This window comes from Uranotaenia lowii, chromosome 3 (genome assembly GCF_029784155.1).
Source record: "Uranotaenia lowii strain MFRU-FL chromosome 3, ASM2978415v1, whole genome shotgun sequence".
NCBI classification, from domain to species: domain Eukaryota; kingdom Metazoa; phylum Arthropoda; class Insecta; order Diptera; family Culicidae; genus Uranotaenia; species Uranotaenia lowii.
This window is the reverse complement of record NC_073693.1, coordinates 176,139,622-176,162,570: the sequence shown is the minus strand read 5'-3', so window position 1 is coordinate 176,162,570 and position 22,949 is coordinate 176,139,622. Positions and strand designations below refer to the sequence as shown.

Below are 22,949 nucleotides of genomic sequence, written 5' to 3'. Positions count from 1 at the left end.
AAAAATACCGAAACTGACTATACAATTGAAATTGTAAAGATACTTTTAAATTTCAGAATTTTTTTAAATGATTTCTTATTTTGGAACGTTTTTGAAAAAAATAGCTTTGATTGTATTTGCCTCGACGTAGCAAAAATGATCAATTTTGATTTATTGATATAAACCGATGCTTAATAATTTGGTGATATTTCAGATTTTTAGAATTTTAATTTACATGCTTTTACGTTTGGAAAAAAAATACGAACTTTAGATAAATATATGGAAAATTAATTAAATCAAATTAAATAATTACATCAAATTAAAAATGTGTTTTTTCGAAATAAGTTTTTGTTTTAAATAATCATTTATTTTTCTTTCGAAGGCTCGTTTACTGTGATATTTTACGTCTTTCATTAGCCTTTATGCATTTACACCCCTTTGGCTCGTAAAGCGTCAAACATTTTGAGCCGTTATCACAATTAAACAATTTTAACAATGATCAGTAGTTTTCGATGCCTACAACAAGTTATCATCTCTGCTGGAGGTCGGCGCTTATCAAGTGATGATTTGTTAAGGCCTTCGCTGGAGGGTACGAATAGGAGTACTCGCACAATCATTCTACGCTTGCTTGCTAGTTACATCAATTACATTGAAAGTTGTTCAAACAGAGTAGTTAATGTGAATGAATTAGAATTTAACTTAAGAATTGAAATTTGATCTCTTGTACATAATTTTATAAGCACTAATAAACAAATTGACATACATATTAAAAGAAAAAAAAAAGAAAAAAAAAATCAATAGTTAATAAAAAAACATTCTTTAGTTTTAAACTTTCAAAATTAAGTGAATTAAGAAAGAAATGGTTACGATAAAGTTTTTCTGAGACCAATTTAATTTTCTTAAAGAACTGTAAATACTTCTTCTGAAACTAGAGGCGATGGATAAAATCTGATAAAAAATCGAGTTCAGAAATTTATTTCCAAAATCAAACAAAATTCCAAACACTTGCCCATGTTTTAATTTTTCCCACGTGAGATAAAACCATTCCGTCGTCCCCGACTATTTTCTCGGAAACAAGCCATTCGCGCAAGTTAAACATTTGTAAGACATTTTTTTAATTTTTGACCAACACTGTGGATTTCAGGATTCACACCAATTATATCGTCGATACTGTTTAGCTCATCTTCACAATTATATTAAAAATTTTGAGTTGAAATCCAGCCTAATAATTAAGGTTAAAAAATCCACTCTGAATCTGAAAGTTTGTCTATTTCAATTGAACTGATTATGACTTTTCACTAATAATATTGAAATAGGATTTACTTTCAGAAATCAACTCTTTATTCAATATTCTTTTATTTTATTCAAACACTGTACAAAAAGTTTGGAAATATAGAGAGCAGGAAGAAAAAAATACTGCTTTTCACTTTTTCATAAATTATTCGTTGCAAATTAGTTACCATTTCTTAGGATTCAGTTACAATAAAATTAAAAATCTAGTAAATCTTGTCAAGAAAAAACAAATAAAAATGAAGTTTCAAAAGCCTCATATCCAAGAATATGTTTTTGATGATCTTATTTAGAATTAAACCTATATTTAAAAATTGAAGAATTGGAACAAGAATTAATAATAATTCGACACCTTCGAACAACGATTCAGCAAAATACTTCAGAAAAACGTTTAAATATTCAGTTTTTAATTCAGAGCAATTAATAACGAACACTTCTTTCAAATAATTGTTTTGGAATTGTTGCAAAAAAGAATCATTAAAATTTCGGTGAGAGTCCCACGCTGATATGAAGATGCTCAGTGAAAATATTGTGGATAACTTGAAGATTTTTTTTAAAAATTTTCTTCTACCAAAATGTGTATTTAATTTTCATTTGTGAAATGACATTAATATTGGTAAATTCCTTAAAGAATTCTTAAAGTTATAATTTTTTAACTACCAGTTGTAAAAATAACGAAAATTATCTTTTTATCGAAACTTTTTCGCTGTGAACATCTAAGAAGCGCAGATTGTTTTATAAAAGGATATCAAAATGGGTATATTGTGAAAATTTGTTAAAAGTTTTCACTATTTTTCTCTAATTTCAAATTTTTTAAATTACAAACCTACAAAATACAGGTTTTATTTGAAACTGTAAACCCTCCCACCTCTTCCACTCTGTTCCTCAAAATAAACGTTTGTTAGCCAAATATTTACGATCCATCTTATTGGCTGTTTTTGAAAATTTGGAAAATAACCCCCCCCCCCCAAGAGCCAACTCTAGGACCGCCCCTGCCTTTATCGCAGATCTTGAAATATTGCATCGTTAATGTTTACTCATCGATTTCCCCTGGGACAGCTTATGGTAGGGTTACCATATCTTGCAACGCCAAAAAGAGTATGGGAGAGTGGGGAATCATGGGCCACTTTTTTTTCGTTGTTCCATAACTTCTTTATTATAAAAGATCAAATGAAAATAAAAAATGGTATGGTTTTCTACATTTTCAAGGTATCATTAGGTATTTTTTTAAAAATTTTAAAAAGTTATTTTCCCCAAATTCTAACTGTTTGAAAAAAAGCAATATTTTTTGGATTTTGAAAAATGGTGGGGAATCGTGGGCCACCAAATCCAAATTGACCAAATAACATGCAAAGTTTATGAGTTGACCCAAAACTGTGATTTCCTAATTCATTTCGTTATTTTAAAGAAATTTCAGATGATGAAATAAAAAAGAGAGCTGTGCCTGATCGCATAGATTCCAAAACCTGGCTCGCAAACGTTTTGGCAAAATTTCTTATATAGGATGGACAAAATATTTTTCATAACTCTTCATTTGGCATAAGAAAACTTAACAGATAGGTAAAACGTATTTTAAGTTCTGAATGTGTATAAAAGCATAAAAATATAGGTGGTTCAAGATGTGTGGCCCACGATTCCCCACAAGCTATGATTTGCAAATTGGTTGCGTTTGTGTGACTTATTGATGTTTCATCAGAAATTCCTTTTCCATGTGAAAGATCATGACAAAACTAAGATCATAAGCGTATGAGCATATTTTTGTTATGCACTTTAGGTTCCCTATCGATGAAATTAGCGGGTGTTTTTTTAATTATGTAAGTAAATTTTTCCGATTTTTTTTAGCTTGATAAATAAAAGAAGCATATGATGCGTATTTCAGTCAACAACATATAGGAATATATGCCCACGCAAAGCGGCGACGATGACAGTTGGTTTGAGATTTTTATCTCAACACACATCTGAGATATTAAAAGTGGCCCACGTTTCCCCATGGCCCACGATACCCCACTCTCCCCTACATTGAGATCGTTTTTCAAAAAAGTTAGAAGAAATACCAAATGGATTAAAATAAGGATATATTAAGCCATTCAAATACCGATAATGAATTTGGAATTGTTCTTTTAATTACTTTTATTTTATTTTTTTAAATTCACGATATAAAATTTTGTTCATTTTCTTGTAATTTTTTTTCTGCGAATAGTCAAGCGGGAAGTCTAGCGAACAGTCAAAGTCTCAGTTCTGTTGGATTATTCGAAGGGATATATGAAAGTTATTGCTTTTATGCCGAGAAAACATACCAGAATATTTTTTTTCGATTCGTTGGTTTTTTATTTGTGTGTGAATATTTTAGGCCAATTTTTGTTGTGTTTGCGACTGTTTTGGTACTGCATCATTAAAGGCGCTGATTGCTCTTACAGATTAGTTCAACGCCTTTCTTGGCACCAGATATTTCGGAAATTTGTTGAATTTCACTATATCGCTCTTCAAAAAACTTTTATTTTTTTTGGAGAAATTTCAATGCAAAATGAATGCATAAGAGTTATGAATTCTTTTAACTGCATGAATTAAAAAAAAAATAGTGGGTTTTTTTTATAAAAAGTCTTTCAACAAAAAAAGAGTACATTTGGTAAAATTTCACAAAAAGAAGAGTACGCTCATTTCTCAATCGAAAAAGAGTACATGTACTCTTAAAAGAGTACGTATGGTAACCCTAGCTTATGGTACACATTTTTTTTGGTGCCTTAAGTTTCAGAGCTGATTTTGACTAGTTAGGTAGCGCTCACAATCAATTTTTTTTCGAACATTTCTGTTTTTGAGAGCCAGAGCTTTTTAAATACGTTAAAAAAATGTCCAAACTAAAAATCATACCATGGAATCAAATGACATTTTCAGCATTACTATTTAGTCATCGTCACCACATGTCAAGTGTTTTTTGAGATAGCTCTTAAACAAATAACATAGATAACAAATTTGGTGCCTGTGTCTCCAGGTAATCAAAAGTTATTCACAAAAGAAAAGGGGTGCTATTTTTTCGAGTGTAGGTCTTATTTAATATTAAGATTTCTAATCAACAACCAAGTTTCGACTTCTGAGACAAAAGTTTCGTTTCATGTTATATTTTCATTTAGCAAGAAAATTACCTGCAAATTATGAAGATTTATAGATATTTCTTTTGATTGAGGATACTACAAGTGAACAGCCTTTTTTGTGTCCATATTTTTGGAAGATTCTGGCGTCCTGAACTCGAATCTTTTGCCAGTTTTTGTCTTTCACTTCTAATTTTGGTGGTATGGCGTGTAATTTTTTTAAAATTAATCAGTTTTGAGTGAAATCCAGTGAAAGGCCAATGGTTAAGCTATCAAATCTCTGTCATAACAAAGATTCTTTCTGTGGTTTGGCTGTTCACTCGCTAGATTTGATCTCATAACCATTGCACAATAGGGGAAAAAGTGTATAAACCGCTAAGAAATTCAATATCTTCCCTTCTACATGAACCAAATCTATGAAAGTATACTTTCCTTTAGTGAAAATGTTTGGAAAATCGATTGGACATAGTTTCAGACGCCGCCTCCAATTCCCCTATATTTTGTAAACAATCCAGAAAAACACTAAATGGTATTAGAGAATTTGAAAAAACATTCCTACCTTGTGTGATTTTTTTTGAGGAATCAAATGAAGGCTGTTTGAGAATTTACTGGAATTTTTCAAAGTTCACAACTTTGCGCGATTTTTTTACAAACTGAAATTTCATCTGCTTTTGTGGTCCACCGTCAGGTTGTACCCGGATTTTCAGTGCTTTTACTTTGTTTGGACCAATCAAAAGTATATTCATTGGAAAGCAAATTTAATCTACATTCTAGTGAGGTGCAACAAATCACGCTGTGAGATTTCACAAAAATATGAAAATTATAAACGTAAAATCATTCCTGAATTTCTAGAACTACAAGCAGCGGTCCAGCAAAACGTGTTTGTTTGCTCTCCGAGTAGGTACGGTGGGTGGCAGAGATGCCAATGTGCCTGATTTTTCAGGCATTGCCTGATTTTGCGAGGCTCTGCCTGACAACCTGATAAGCCATTGAATTTCCCTGATTTTTGAAAATATGCCTGATTTTGCCTGATTTTTGCGAATGTCATGAAAAATGGGTAGTAAGGAACAGGAGTAGGTACTACAGACCCCGTTCGTTTTTAGCAACATTCGATTTTTGCAACATTCGATTTTGCCAACATCCGATTTTGGCACATGGCAACGGTTTTTAGAAACAACATTACCTTTTATTTTTCGTTATAATAGGACCAATTTAATTTAGACGAACACCATTAATACGTTTTGCCTTTCTAACAGAAAGGTTTGGTTATCGGTCGATTTGAGAGATCATTAATTATGGGTCTTAGACATACCTTTATAGGTACCTATCGACTCAGCTCGACGAGTTCTGTTGATGTCCGTGGATTTGTATGTGCCATTTTAAAAATGTCAAGAACGTTTTTGCGAAACTGGGCTGCACAATTAAAATGATTTTAGTCTCAAAAGAATGCATTTTTTTTTCTACACAACCCTTTCAAAAACGGGAAAAAAACAAAATAGTTGAAACCGTTTTCTTTACCAAATACATATCATACTTATTATGGCATATAAAAAAGTTGCTAGTGGCGCCTCGAAGCAGCAGCACCAGCAATCATTTATAAATTGGAGATAATCAAAATAAAAAAATAATATTTATTAACTCGAGACTTGAACCAAAACCCTTCAGATTCAAAGTTTCAAGCGCTATCCAATAAACCATCGGCACGCTTGATAGAGAGCGGCTCAAACTCAAATAGGTAAAAGGCATTACTAAGACGCACCGTGGTCTGGGCAGTTTCTCAGTCTGCTGGGGCAAATACGGCAACAGTGTTTATATCTTACACTTCTTGCTTTTCAATGCAGCAAATGGCGGATGGGCGTTTCCTTCAGAGTCCGCCATGCCTATAGACATTATAATTTCATTTATGAAATTATAGTGTCTAAAGCCATGCCGGGTGTCAACAAAATGCAGAGCCGTACAGGAAACTGCGTTGGGGGGGGAATTTATATGAAGATCTTATGACCCTCGTTTTTTTTACCCGTGTTGAAGAATGAATTTATGTTTTTTTTTTCATTTCTACATACTCATACATAATTTAGATTCAATTTCAGATGCAGAATTCAGATTCAGTTTTCAAATTCAGGATACAGGTTTAGGAATCAGAATTCAGGATTCAAAATTCAGAATTCAAAATTCAGATTCAGAACTCATATTCAGATTCAGAATTTAGATTCAGAATTCAGATTCAGAATTCAGATTAAGAATTCAGATTCAGAATTCAGATTCAGAATTCAGATTCAGAATTCAGATTCAGAATTCAGATTCAGAATTCAGATTCAGAATTCAGATTCAGAATTCAGATTCAGAATTCAGAATTCAGATTCAGAATTCAGATTCAGAATTCAGATTCAGAATTCAGATTCAGAATTCAGATTCAGAATTCAGATTCAGAATTCAGATTCAGAATTCAGATTCAGAATTCAGATTCAGAATTCAGATTCAGAATTCAGATTCAGAATTCAGATTCAGAATTCAAATTCAGAATTCAGATTCAGAATTCAGATTCAGAATTCAGATTCAGATTTCAGATTCAGAATTCAGAATCAGAATTCAGATTCAGAATTCAGATTCAGAATTTTTGTAAATTTATTTTCGGCATATCGGTGAAAAATTTAGATTCATGGAGAAAGAATATCAGAATTAAAAATTGATGAAGCTGGATGTTGCGAGGTAAAGTATGGTGTACGTTAATAAATTTTCCTTGCAAAAATGTTCTTTCGCTCTTTTCATCATCCGTAAAAATTCTCCTCACTTTATCAATTTTCAATTCTGGAATTGTTTCTCCAAGAATACCAATTTTCACAGTTTTTGATAAATTTGCGATGACTTAAAAATCATTACGCATGAAAACACGATTTTGTTTTGTGAAAACTTTTATTCACAATTTTTCTGAAATTAAGTTTGCTGCATACTTTTAGGGGTAAAACCATACTATTAAAAGTTGTAAAATCCGAAATCATAAAAAAAAATTTTGGATGAAAGAAATTTCAATGTTGAAAACCGCGTGATGCAAAACAATCAAAATGAGATTTACAAGATTAAGAATTCAGATTCAGAATTCAGATTCAGAATTCAGATTCAGAATTCAGATTCAGAATTCAGATTCAGAATTCAGATTCAGAATTCAGATTCAGAATTCAGAATTCAGATTCAGAATTCAGATTCAGAATTCAGAATTCAGATTTAGAATTCAGATTCAGAATTCAGATTCAGAATTCAGATTCAGAATTCAGATTCAGAATTCAGATTCAGAATTCAGATTCAGAATTCAGATTCAGAATTCAGATTCAGAATTCAGATCCAGAATTCAGATTCAGAATTCAAATTCAGAATTCAAATTCAGAATTCAGATTCAGAATTCAGATCCAGAATTCAGATTCAGAATTCAGATTCAGAATTCAGATTCAGAATTCAGATTCAGAATTCCGATTCAGAATTCAGATTCAGAATTCAGATTCAGAATTCCGATTCAGAATTCAGATTCAGAATTCAGATTCAGAATTCAGATTCAGAATTCAGATTCAGAATTCAGATTCAGAATTCAGATTCAGAATTCAGATTCAGAATTCAGATTCAGAATTCAGATTCAGAATTCAGATTCAGAATTCAGATTCAGAATTCAGATTCAGAATTCAGATTCAGAATTCAGATTCAGAATTCAGATTCAGAATTCAGATTCAGAATTTAGATTCAGAATTCAGATTCAGAATTCAGATTCAGAATTCAGATTCAGAATTCAGATTCAGAATTCAGATTCAGAGTTCAGATTCAGAATTCAGATTCAGAATTCAGATTCAGAATTCAGATTCAGAATTCAGATTCAGAATTCAGATTCAGAATTCAGATTCAGAATTCAGATTCAGAATTCAGATTCAGAATTCAGATTCAGAATTCAGATTCAGAATTCAGATTCAGAATTCAGATTCAGAATTCAGATTCAGAATTCAGAATTCAGATTTAGAATTCAGATTCAGAATTCAGATTCAGAATTCAGATTCAGAATTCAGATTCAGAATTCAGATTCAGAATTCAGATTCAGAATTCAGATTCAGAATTCAGATTCAGAATTCAGATTCAGAATTCAGATTCAGAATTCAAATTCAGAATTCAAATTCAGAATTCAGATTCAGAATTCAGATCCAGAATTCAGATTCAGAATTCAGATTCAGAATTCAGATTCAGAATTCAGATTCAGAATTCCGATTCAGAATTCAGATTCAGAATTCAGATTCAGAATTCAGATTCAGAATTCAGATTCAGAATTCAGATTCAGAATTCAGATTCAGAATTCAGATTCAGAATTCAGATTCAGAATTCAGATTCAGAATTCAGATTCAGAATTCAGATTCAGAATTCAGATTCAGAATTCAGATTCAGAATTCAGATTCAGAATTCAGATTCAGAATTCAGATTCAGAATTCAGATTCAGAATTCAGATTCAGAATTTAGATTCAGAATTCAGATTCAGAATTCAGATTCAGAATTCAGATTCAGAATTCAGATTCAGAGTTCAGATTCAGAATTCAGATTCAGAATTCAGATTCAGAATTCAGATTCAGAATTCAGATTCAGAATTCAGATTCTTAAGATAAGTTAACCACCGTTAATTAATTTTGTAAATTTATTTTTCGGCATATCGGTGAAAAGTAGTTATGAAATTGATAAAGATGGATAGAGAAGTGAGAAGAAAATTTGCAGATGTTGAAAAGAGCGAAAGAGCATTTTTGCGAGGAAACTTATTAACGTACACCATACTTTACCCTGCAACATTTCATTATTTAGGAGAAGTAGTACCGGGATAGAGGTGGCACTACCTTAACCTATACAATGAAATCTGGTTGGTCCGAAGTCTACATGTGGTGGACACGTATACTCCGGACGGGCAAAATATGGCGTACGTTAAGCTCCAGAAAGCTTCCCTATTGCGCGCAATGGTTCTATCGATGCGCTAGCCGTGTTGATATTTCGTTATCACGGCATGAATGCACTGTATGAGTGCTAATCATTAGGGTCAACGGTCCAATTTGGCTAAGCCCGAATTATTTTGAACCATTGATTTGATTTGATTTTTAAAGCCTATTATTATGATTTTTAAGATAAGTTAACCACCGTTAATTAATTTTGTAAATTTATTTTTCGGCATATCGGTGAAAAGTAGTTATGAAATTGATAAAGATGGATAGAGAAGTGAGAAGAAAATTTACAGATGTTGAAAAGAGCGAAAGAGCATTTTTGCGAGGAAACTTATTAACGTACACGTACAAATTGGACCGTTGACCCTAATGATTAGCACTCATACAGTGCATTCATGCCGTGATAACGAAATATCAACACGGCTAGCGCATCGACAGAACCCAGGCGGCGGCAACGCTATTCAAACCGTATGGAGCACATCTTTCGGATTTCCCCTTTTTTTCCCCTCGTTTTGACCGATTTAAGCTTTTTTCCTCGGATTTAAGCTTTCGTCTCCTATCTTCTCAAGGTAAAAAAAGCTTAAATCTGAGGAAAAAAAGCTTAAAAACGAGATTCACGACCACTTATTTAAAAGATGTTGGTCACACGATACATAGACAAACGTGTAACGTTGCCTCCCTCTGACAGAACCATTGCGCGCAATAGGGAAGCTTTCTGGAGCTTAACGTACGCCATATTTTGCCCGTCCGGAGTATACGTGTCCACCACATGTAGACTTCGGACCAACCAGATTTCATTGTATAGGTTAAGGTAGTGCCACCTCTATCCCGGTACTACTTCTCCTAAATAATGAAATGTTGCAGGGTAAAGTATGGTGTACGTTAATAAGTTTCCTCGCAAAAATGCTCTTTCGCTCTTTTCAACATCTGTAAATTTTCTTCTCACTTCTCTATCCATCTTTATCAATTTCATAACTACTTTTCACCGATATGCCGAAAAATAAATTTACAAAATTAATTAACGGTGGTTAACTTATCTTAAAAATCATAATAATAGGCTTTAAAAATCAAATCAAATCAATGGTTCAAAATAATTCGGGCTTAGCCAAATTGGACCGTTGACCCTAATGATTAGCACTCATACAGTGCATTCATGCCGTGATAACGAAATATCAACACGGCTAGCGCATCGATAGAACCATTGCGCGCAATAGGGAAGCTTTCTGGAGCTTAACGTACGCCATATTTTGCCCGTCCGGAGTATACGTGTCCACCACATGTAGACTTCGGACCAACCAGATTTCATTGTATAGGTTAAGGTAGTGCCACCTCTATCCCGGTACTACTTCTCCTAAATAATGAAATGTTGCAGGGTAAAGTATGGTGTACGTTAATAAGTTTCCTCGCAAAAATGCTCTTTCGCTCTTTTCAACATCTGTAAATTTTCTTCTCACTTCTCTATCCATCTTTATCAATTTCATAACTACTTTTCACCGATATGCCGAAAAATAAATTTACAGAATTCAGATTCAGAATTCAGATTCAGAATTCAGATTCAGAATTCAGATTCAGAATTCAGATTCAGAATTCAGATTCAGAATTCAAATTCAGAATTCAAATTCAGAATTCAGATTCGAAATTCAGATCCAGAATTCAGATTCAGAATTCAGATTCAGAATTCAGATTCAAAATTCAGATTCAGAATTCCGATTCAGAATTCAGATTCAGAATTCAGATTCAGAATTCAGATTCAGAATTCAGATTCAGAATTCAGATTCAGAATTCAGATTCAGAATACAGATTTAGAATTCAAATTCAGAGTTCAAATTCAGAATTCAGATTGAGAATTCAGATTTAGAATTCTGATTAAGAATTTGGATTAAAGATCAACCTGGAATTTGAAATTGGAACTTATATTCAAATATTAGACTAAGTGTTGTAACTCAAAATTCAAACTTTAGAATCAGAATAAGATTTCAGATTTAGTTTCCAGAATGAGATTAATCATTTAATAGTCATATTACTTTCCCCTCCTTTTGTGGGAATTTTTCCTCTATGCATGGTTGAGCTCTAAAAAAGGTATCATGCTAGGGCACCCGCCACGGCTATCCATCAATATTGTAGTTGGTTTTACTTATTCAGTAAAAAAAAGCATAAAAAACAGTAAGATTCGAACCGTGACCAGCAACGTGAAAGTTCTGGTTGCTACCACGGCACCATTTCAGCGTGTTATAAATCTTGGAAATTCTACTGTTTAAATACCATTCTTTCCATACATAAAATGAGCTCCTTACATACCAGTTCGCTTTTCCCCAAAAAAACGTATCAGGCATCATTTTTTTATATTGAGATTGGAATTTTTCGTGTTTGAATATCTGAAATCATACTTATATGATTCAGAGGGAAGGAATCTATCATGTATATTCTATATTATTTTATATATTTCCAAATATAATTTAAACTCTGTTAGAAAGGCTCCAATCCACTGTTAAGTGTATTAAATCGGGTTTTTATGTTCTGAAATGGTGATACAATGCAACAATATAAACAAAAGTTTCTTAAAAAATTTATAAAGTACTCAAAAATGACAAAAAGATGGAAAATTCAAAAAGTTAAAAAACAAATTCAAACAAAAGACTGAAAATGACAAAAGACAACTAAAAAATGATGAAGAATGACAAACACAGCAAATATGACGAATTGAAACAAACATTATAAACAAATTAAGAAAAGGGCAAAATGCATCAAAAACATGATGAAAAAAATAAAAAATGACTACAAATGAATGAAAATTTATTAAAAATAACGTTTTTGATAATAATAATTGTTATTTCTCTAAAATAATTAAAAAAAAAGTGAAGAAAAAAAACCGTTCGATTTTGGCAACATTCGATTTTGGCAACACAAAATGTACGGGCGTGTTGCCAAAATCGAACGGGGTCTGTATAGCTGAAGTGAAAATGTGAAAAAGTGGCTGAATCAAAGCAATCGAAAGGTTCTCGTTAATTCTTATTTATAAAAAGGATTTCAATGGAATCTTTCGATTGCTTGATGCAGTAAAATTATTCAACCAAGTAGGCTCACAACACATATTAGAGTAAAAATGTGTAGCGATGACCAAAAAAAAGGATCATCACTTTGACCGAAATTTCCGTTACTTAAACGTAGCCTGATTTTGCCTGAATTTTATTTCGCCAGTTCCCTGAGTTTTGAAAAAAGATATTGGCAACCCTGGTGGGTGGTGATGCGGGCAGAGAGCCAAGCCGAGAGCCGAAATAATGATGCGTGTCGTGCATTTCTTCGTCTGTCGGCTTCGCTCTCTGCCCGAATAACCACCCACCGTACCTAGGTACTCGGAAAGCAAACAAACACGTTTCGCTGGACCGCTGCTTGTAGTTCTAGAAATTCAGGAATGATTTTACGTTTATAATTTTCATATTTTTGTGAAATCTCACAGCGTGATTTGTTGCACCTCACTAGAATGTAGATTAAATGTGCTTTCCAATGAATATACTTTTGATTGGTCCAAACAAAGTAAAAGCACTGAAAATCCGGGTACAACCTGACGGTGGACCACAAAAACAGATGAAATTTCAGTTTGTAAAAAAATCGCGCAAAGTAGTGAACTTTGAAAAATTCCAGTAAATTCAATTTTTGTTGCATCAAAAATCTAAAGACAGCAAAATGTTGTAATTTTAATACATTTTGTAGTCATATTTTTTCAGAACTCTACCATCGCTCAAACAGTATTTACTAGCAATCGAATGAAAAGTAGGTTTTTTAGACCACTTTTTTGAACTTTTTGTGACCATTTCATAAAAAAAAAATTAGAAAAATTCTTGTCGTCATGATGTAGCCATTAACTTCAGCTTTCATATGCATAAGGCAAATATATTTTTGGACGTGTAAAATATGAACTACAGCAGGTTTCGTGAGGCATGTTTTTTTCCGATTTTTTTTCTTTCATGCTGAATAACGAGAAAACTAGTAACTTTAGCTATATATAGTGTTCTAAACACATTTTACTGACATTACAAGGTTTCTATTGATATAAGTTTTGTTTAAATCGGTTGAACACGCCAAAAGTTAGAACGATTTAAGCTTGTAGTGTCAAATTGACACTCCTAGTGCTGATTAGGGTAATGAAATCTAATGCGGATGAGGGTTAAGTCACATAAAGGGCACAAAAGTGCTCAATACGGGATTTGGTAAGTCACAATAAGTACATTTCTGTGCTTTCAAAATCAAATCATCACTTCTAGTTTTAGTTTCAGTTAGAACAACATCTAGGCGTGGTCTCGTGGCAGCGTGTTCGATTCTCATCACGAAGGTCGGGGTCGATCCCCAAGCCGCGCAAGTTTTTTTTCCAATAAGTAATTTAGTAATTGAGTGACCATTCTGATGGGATATATGTAGGAAAGGTAGGAAAGAAGCAATTGAGGAATTTGTCGAGTTTGGAATCCGGTTCGTGGCATCATGGCGGCACCGGTACAGAACACAGTAAATTATCGAGAGATGGTGATATGAACCGAAGCCAAGGGTTCAGTTGAGATAGAGAGAGATTTTTTGCTCATTTAGCGATTTTTTGGAAGCTGAATTAAGAGGCCGCTAGAAGCTGAATAGAAGATCATTAAGACTTGTTTTGGAACTTGAAAGTATCAATAAGAACTTAAATTTTGAGCTGCATAGAACGTACTTCATATCAATGATGGGGCTGAGTAAGCGTTTTTGTACCTTTTTTATGGGACTTTTGCTTGGGATGTTATGTGAATTTTGGTAAGGAATCAAATGAAGGATATTCGAGCAGCCGCTCGCATTGTGAAATGGAGCTATGGCTGTTTTACCCATTATTCCCCTACATTTTTCAATTAATTCAGGAAAAAAACAAGTTCCGACTTAAAAATTTAGAACCAAAAGAAACTTATCTTATGTGAATTTTTTCGAGGAATTGAAGACTGTTTAAGCCACCGCACGCATAAAAAACTGGAGTTATGGCTATTTAACCCTCAAATTCAAAACATTTATCAACTTATTCAGAAAATGTATGTTCGGATTTGAAAATTTTAAACCGAATGAGACTTGCCTTGTGTGTATGTTTTCTTTTTTTTTTGAGGAACGGATCGCAGGCGATTTCAGCCACCGCGCTCATCGCAAACTGAAGTTATGGCTGTTTTACCCTTAGTTTCCCAATGTTTTTAATTAGTTCAGAACAAAATTGTTCGCACAAGACAATTTTGAAACAAATGGGTAAAATCTAGTGTTTTTTTTTCTCGAGAAATCGAAGGAAGGCTCTTTGGGCCACCGACGCTTCGTAAAATGGAGCTGTGGCTTAAATATTTGAAAAATGTATGGGAATTAAGCGTTAAAAAGGCCATAGCTGCATTTTCCGATGCTTGCGGTGGCTCAGATAGCCTTCATTCGATTCATAAAAAAAACACACACAAGATAAGTCTCATTCGGTTTAAAACTTTTAAGTCCAAACATGATTTTTATGACCTATATTTAAAATGCAGGGGAATCGAGGGTAAAATAGCTATAGCTCCATTTACAATGCGTTCGGTGGCTTAAACAGCCATAATTCGATTCTTCGAAAAAAATCACATGAGGTAAGTATCATTTGGTTTAAAATTTTAAAGTCCAAACTTATTGTTTTGATTTTTTTTATAAAAATGTTGAAGAATCGAGGGTAAAATCAGCCATTACTTAATTTCACGAAACGTGCGGTAGCTTAAACATCCTTCACTCGATTCCTCAGAAAAAATCACACAAGGTAAATCTCATTTGGTTCAAAATTTCCAAGTCCAAACGTGCTGGTTGGCATTGACAATACTTGCACTAATACTCTAATAGATTCAAAATTCGATTTTAATTTATTCTTCGCGGACATTTTTTTCAGCTGGATGTGTGCAAGGTTGATTCAGAATTGATGCTCTCGATTAAATATCAATAATGGAGCCGGCCACGTGCTTGTAGTCCATAGATAAACCGGAAAATAATTTTGTGCTCTGCAAAACGGGGACACCTCTAAATTCAAGCAAAATAATTTTAACTGAGAAATGGGTGATAGGAGACACTGTTCTAAAACAATAAAAAAATCTAACTTTTGTAATGAAAATTACAGTTTGTTCTATAGTACATGTTTTCCGTTTTTGGTTGAAATTTCTATTAATAAAATCTTGCTAACCGAGAAAGCAACGGTAATTTTTTTACTTACATTCATAAATTTTTTAAAAAATTTCCTATTTTTGTTTTGCGAAATTACTCAAAATCTTCAGAAAATTGTAGTCTTCCAAATTTCCAACCTGTAACATTTAAAGCTATTGTTTTTTTCAAATTTTTAATGGAAATGAAGTTCATTGAAAATGTCCAAAAATTTCATTATTAGAGAAACATATTGGTATGGAAAAGAAAATCAATACTACGGATTCATGATACCTTTTTTTTTGCAAGACACCAATCAAACATTCTAATTTACGTAAAATTGAGATAGTCGATTTGTGTGTGCTCTACTCCAATCCTCCGACAGTTTTCATCTCTCCCGTCAGATCGCTGATATTCCATTCAAAAACTTCCCGATATTTTCGGGGAGGGAGGCGATTGGTTCAAATATTGATCTCATTGCTCTATATTAAGAAACATTCGATAATTCACGTTCGGTCTCTAGTGCTAAAAAAGCTGCATAAAGATTAACATCTGTTTATCCACCAGTGTAATCTCAGGCGTGTATACAGAAATCCAGAATACGAAAGTAAAAGAAAAAGTAAAGACGGACGCAGCACGCATTCGTGAGGGAGAAGAGCAAAAAAATCCAAAAACGTGCAGCAAAGGCTGATAAATAAATAAGATATTCTAATATAAACAAGTGTGTGGAAGCTGCGGAGGGCAAACGCCATCGCCCAAGAACAGACACAGTCTTTGTAGATTGCGATATTCAAAGTTGGTGGAATAACAAAAAAAAAATCTAGAATCAACTGTAAAAGGAAATCACTTTTCGGCTTGTCGTCGACTCAGCCGAGTAACTAGTGCCACAACGGAAAAGTTTGAATGAACTGAAGCATCGTTTCGGGAATTCGGTGTTTCGGGGAAAGCAGAGAAGAGAAAAAAACCCAAAAAAAGAAGAAATTACCGGAAGTAAATTGCTTTGCGTCGGAAGTGTGCGAGTGAGTGAGTGAGTGCGCGTGAGTAGTGGAACGACGAGGACGGCGGCCTGCGACCGGGATAAGCAGCCAACATGGGATGCACATCTTCAGCGGAGGAACGCGCGGCAATTGCCCGCTCCAAGCAGATTGAAAGGAATCTCAAAGAGGATGGCATCCAGGCGGCGAAGGACATCAAACTGCTTCTGCTCGGTAAGTTAATGGCACCTTCTTTACAATCGATCATAAAACCAGATAGATACATCTGTTTTAGTGGCGTCCTGGTAAAGGCTTTTAAGCCGATACAATGTACCACTTTTAGGTCATAAATATTGATAAGTTCCATGCAACTGATAGAAAAGTTTTCAATCTATCAGCAGAACTCTGTTGTTATTTACTTTGAATATTAGTGAAAGTACGTTCTGCTACTGAAAAGTATCTTCTTTTGAATTAATAGTTATTTATGCAACAAATTGTAAAAAGAGGATTTTTCAGCGCGAGTCGTAAATTATGTCGGGTGCTGAAAAAATCGAGATTTGCAGTGAGTTGCATACAAAATTTTATGCTTTTTCAAAATTTTCCCAGAAAATGGATTTATTAACCTATGAGAAGCGCATTTCCTCCCGATCCAGACTTCCTGGCTGTCGATAAACGTTCCCCAAACATTTGTAACGGTTGATTTGGCAACTTTTAGCGATTTCGCCAGCTTTGCGAGCAAAATTTTGATACGCTGCTCCTCTTCCTTGGACGGCATTTTTAAAACTGAAGAGTGAATTCCAAAATCAAAATAGGAGCAACATTCTACACACACACACCTTCAAAATGAGGGGTGTTCAGGTTTTTTAAATGCAAAATTGAAAGAAATACGTCAAGTTGATATTGACCAAATTTTGACCGTATCACCCCTTATGTAATTCTATTATTCATTTGTTTTTCTTGATTTTTGTTGAGTAATTTCTGAGCTTGGACAAAATTTGCCCGGGTTTTTAGTCGTCAATTTTGAAATCAAATGCACGGATTTTACCAGCTTTTATATAAAATTGGCCGAATTTGTCCGGCCCGGCGTGCTGAAAAAAATCTGGCAACCTTACATTAATGAATCAATGATAGGAACTGGATGCTAGCATCGTATGCTACGATAGCGATTTAAGTTCCATTCTTCACCCAACCTATAGGGGAGAGGCGGGCTTTAAGCGCGTATTAAGGAAAGCTCTCATTTTCTCCCATATTCCAATAGATAGGAGTCTGAAAACTATAGGTACATGAGCAGACATCTGTTTTATAAACGTGAGAGCAATTTTTCTGATAAAATCTCTTACAGTTTTTATGAAAATAATTTTATAATAATATCGATAATTAAGTTCATTATGTTTTAACAAAACTGACAAAAATCTTGTTTGAATTTTTAATTTTTTTTGGCTATATAAACCCTCAAACTGCACTGATTAGATATTACCCAACATGCGCATTTTGGAACACTTCCCCCTATTCGCTATCGTAAGCATAGATTACTCTAAGGAGATGAAAACAACACCTCTTCTCTCAGGGAGCTTTTTCTTGAGAAGAAAATTTAATCGAACCAGACAAATGCTACTCGTCAGCAGTGATGTCAGCTGTTCTTTAGAAATGTCTGAAAGCTTTGTCTGGAAAAGTGTGGAAAAGTCTGGATGGCAAACTTGATAGGACCTTTTTTTTTGGACGTCAGATCGCAATATTGCAGTCTAGAGAATAACACTTATTACTTCATCATAATCATACATTCTATACACTATCAATGTCTGAGACTATTGTGGTGATGTCGGCGGTACTACGTTTTATGCTTTACTTCCTGTTTTACTACCATTTTCGTGGCATTCCTCGCTCTTCAATTAATAATTCGAATCATTTCCTGCCATTTTGCAATGAAAATTGTTAATTTTTACTGATTTGTCAGAAAATTCATGTCGAAACTCAAAAGTCTGGAAATGTCTGGAAGAAATGACAAAAGTCTAGAAGTCTGGAAACCTAAAATAATGTCTGGCAAAAGTCCAAAAAGTCTGGAAGGTTGACATCACTGCTCGTCAGTCTCTAGTTTAAAGCTTGCAGGCTCGTTTGTTCGATGCTTTTTCTCTTCCCCTTTCTTTACACACCTTACGTAGTGCCCCGTACGTAGTTGTTGATGCCAATCGAGCATTCTTCGATAATGCTCAAGAACCAACCATGCCTTATTAAAAAAATGTTAAATTGGTTTGCAGTAGAGTAAATTGCAATTGCTTTGTTTGTCAAAATTGACAAAAATGACAATAATGATAAAATGACAAAATTTACAAAATAGTCAAAATGGACAAGATTTATAAAATTGCCAAAATTGACAAAAATGACAAATATGACAGAAATGATAAAACTGACAAAATTGTCAAGATTTACATAATTGAAAAAATTGACAAATTAGGAAAATTCCAAAAATCACAAAATGGTCCAAATTGACAAGTTCGACAAATTGGACGATTTTGAAGACAAAAATGATAAAAATGTAAAAAATGACAAAAAATAACAAAAACGACAAAAGTGATAGAAAGGACAAAAACAAAAAAAAATAATAAAAAAATATAAAATTAAAAAAATGACAAAAATATGAAAAAATCACAAAAACAACAAAATTTACAAAATTTACAAAAAGGGTTAAACTGAAAAAAAACCACAAAATTGTCTAAAATTGCCAAATTTAAAAAAAAAAATGTAAATTTGCCAAAAATAAAATTGAAACTTTATTGACAAAAATGAAAAGTTTAAAGGGTGATACGGTCAAAATTTGGCCAAGGGAAAACGCGTGTAAATCGGTGAAATCGTTTATTTAATAAATCAAATTAAATTTCATTTTCATGTTTAATTAGTATAAAATTCAGGAAAAATACTCAGTTATGCTTCCGCTTTTCCAAATCCGAATTGCCGGGCCTTACGCTTAATACCTGCCATCAGATTTTGTACAGCCACCTTCTTCGCCACCTTGTCCACCTTCTTCGCCGCAGAAAGCCAGTTTGCCTTGAACTGCTGCTCGTCCTTAGCAGTTTTTTTGGTCTTCTTTAGGTTCCGCTTGACAATAGCCCAGTATTTCTCAATTGAGTGGACCTCTGGCGTGTTGGGAGGGTTCTTGTCCTTGGGAACCACCTGCACGTTGTTGGCGGCGTACCACTCCATGGCCTTTTTACCGTGATGGCAAGATGCCAAATCTGGCCTAAACAGTACGGAACAACCGTGTTTCTTCAGGAAAGGCAGCAGACGTTTATTTAAACACTCTTTCACGTAAATTTCTTGGTTGACAGTCCCGGAAGCTATGAAAATGCTGCTTTCCAAGCCACAGGTACAGATGGCTTGCCAAACCAAATAGTTCTTCGCGAACTTTGACAGTTTCATGTGCTTGAAAATATCTGCTTCCTTTTCCCTTCCTTTTGCCGTATAAAACTCCTGTCCCGGAAGCTGCTTGTAGTCGGCTTTAACGTAGGTTTCGTCGTCCATTACCACGCAGTCAAACTTCGTCAGCATCGTCGTGTACAGCCTCCGGGATCGCGCTTTGGCCGTCGTATTTTGTTTATCATTTATTATGTTTATCATTTGGAGTCACTACCTTCTTGTAAGTCGATAGTCCGGCTCGTTTTTGGCTCGATGCACGGTTGTAGACGATACACCCAGCTTATTTGCGGTACCTCGGAGAGAGAGGTTAGGGTTTCGCTTGAAACTACCGGCAACTTTCCTTGTCGTCTCAGCGGCTTCCGGTTTTCGATTTCCCCCCGATCCAGACTTCCTGGCTGTCGGCAAACGTTCCCCAAACACTTTAATTACATTTGTAACGGTTGATTTTAGCGATTTTGCCAGCTTTTCGTGCGAGTAGCTCGGATTTTCGCGATGCGCGAGCAAAATTTTGATACGCTGCTCTTCTTCCTTGGAGGGCATTTTGACAACTGAAGAGTGAATTCCAAAATCAAAATAGGGGCAACATTCTACACACACCTTCAAAATGAGGGGAGTTCAGGTTTTTTATCTGCAAAATTGAAAGAAATAGGGGGAAGTGTTCCTAAATGCGCATGTTGGGTAATATGCGCATACAGCCGATTGACAATATGGCTGAATATTCATCATATCTAATCAGTGCAGTTTGAGGGTAATACGCTTTTAACACATGGCATGAAAAAAATTCATTGTTATATAAAGTCGAAAAAATTTAAAAATTCAAACAAGATTTTTGCCAGTTTTGTTATAATATATTGAACTTTAATTATCGTGCGTACAGGTTCTGTGAACAAAAATTTTAATGGTTTTTCTTTCTTATTCATTTGAAAATCGGAAATTCAACAAATTGAAGCTTTTGGCAAAGTTGTAAATGATAAGATATTGGAATGAGAGACAGGTTCTGAATGCCCATATCAAGGCAGGTTAAATGCCTATATCAAGAAAAATAGATCAGTCTTATAAACTTTTTAATTTTTATCATTTAAACATTAAATCTACGCTCAAATCACGATCTTACAGCGAAAAAAGAAGATATTTATACTAATCCGATAAAAATACGATATAAACAAAATATTACCATGAAATATGGCCATATGGCATACTTAACTATGTTTCATGCAAAAAAACTAGTGATGTAAAAAATTTCATCAAAGTTTTAGCCTTGACGGATGCCTAACATCCGTGTCTACCGTTTTCAATTAAATAATATCAAAATATTGCAAGTGTTAATGAAATATAGCTAAAAACATAAATATGCGCATTTAGCCCGCCAGTTTCGGAAATCGGCTATTTTGACTTCTTTTATTATAAAATTATTTTCACAAAAACTGTAAAAGATTTTAACAAAAAAATTGCTCTAACGTATATAAAACAGATGTCCGCTCATGTGTATATAGTTTTCAGACTCCTATCTATTGGAATATGGGAGAAAATGAGTGCTTTCCTTAATATGCGCATATAGCCCGCCTCTCCCCTACGTCAAGTTGATATAAGGCATTTCCCCACTTGTCAGACGAACAGCTGATTTCTCATGTTTACATTTTCTCGGCATATCGTGGTAGGGTAAACATAACAACAACATTACGCATGTTCAATGACCAGATAGTAACGAAATAAAATTGACAATGCAATTGTAGTGGTTTTGCAAGCGCACCTTGGTGAGGATATAATATAAATTCTTTATTTAATGATTTGTAAATTCATAACAAGTTAAGACATGAAGGTATGTTGATGCTTTTAATTAAAGAACTTTTTAAAAGAAAGCATTGAACAGTGCTTATCATCAAAGATCAAAATGACGACCAGTTGATGTTTAAATTTTTCAAAACAAAAACAAAAAGCTACCCTACCACAATCTGTCTCAGGAAATACTCTATTGACCAAATTTTGAAAGTACCACCCTTTACATAGTTAGTTGACAAAATTGGCTCAATTGACAAAATGGACAAATTTGGTCACTTTTGTTAATTTCGTTAATTTTGCAGCTTTATCAATTTTATCAATTTCATCAATCTTATCAAATTAGTCAATTTTGTAAATGTGGTCACTTTTGTCAATTTCGTAAATTTAAAGTCTGTTCAATAAAGTCTGGTCGAAACAAGTAGAAATGGATTGCCAGTTGATCACCTGTCTCTTTCCAATTGATTTCGACCGAAAAGAATCCTGCTACCGAGCTGGATCGGTTTCGACTAGTTTCAACTTGCCCCATTGAACAACGACCTGACTAGTTTCGACCAAAACATTTTCTCGTTGAACAACTACCATTTGACAGAAACCAGTTGAAACCTGTTTTTACCTACGATTGAACAAAGTTTTAGTTAATTTTGCCAAACTAACCAATGTTGTCTATTTTTTCAATGTGATCAAATTTGTCAGTTTAGTCACTTTTGTCCATTTCTGAAATTTTTTCAATTTTGCTAATTTGCCTTTTTTTCATTTGTCAATATTTGGATTTTGTCAATTTTCTTAATATTGTCAATTTTGTCAAATTTGTAAATTTTGTTATTTTTCATTATTTTCACAACTTTTGCAAAATTGTCTAAATTTACAAAATCAATTGTTAATTCGACCGATTATTTTTTTATTTATTGTTCACGGTCTTCAATAACTCAATATCATACAGACTGGCTACTTAAACTACGCTTAAAACTATCCTTACTTTTATTTAAATCAAAATACATTATTGGACCCTACATAAACACGTTTTTTTACGATTACACGCAATTACACGTAAAATTTTTACAATTTTACGCAATTATTTTACTAATATTCTCGTTTTCTTCTCTTCAGAGGTTCCTAGAGCAAAGGTTGAATAATTTGAAACACGTCATTGGGTATCTTTTTTTTAATTGTATTTTTTTATTTTATATTTCTTTTATTTTATTCGAAAACTATGAATTGGCTGAAAAATTATGGATTAACTGTGTGCAAAGTTCGAATAAGGATTTAGAATTCTATCATTTGTTTATTATTTTGTGTCATATGTAATAATTTACAGGCAGTAAGCACGGTTGTGAAAT

At 33.7% G+C, this 22,949-nt stretch overlaps 1 protein-coding gene across 3 annotated transcripts in view; it reads left to right on the top strand.

Moving 5' to 3' along the window:
• The window catches only part of LOC129758585 (G protein alpha o subunit), a 180,247-nt gene that overhangs the window by 5,691 nt on the left and 151,607 nt on the right, over positions 1-22,949 (top strand). For 2 of the 3 annotated variants that reach the window (XM_055756126.1, XM_055756122.1), the window contains exon 2: positions 16,016-16,656. In XM_055756126.1, the coding sequence (XP_055612101.1) occupies positions 16,539-16,656 (118 nt within the window). In that variant the 5' untranslated portion in view covers positions 16,016-16,538. Of the gene's footprint in view, positions 1-16,006; positions 16,657-22,949 lie in introns of those variants that run through there. The other variant, XM_055756127.1, reaches the window with a different exon arrangement.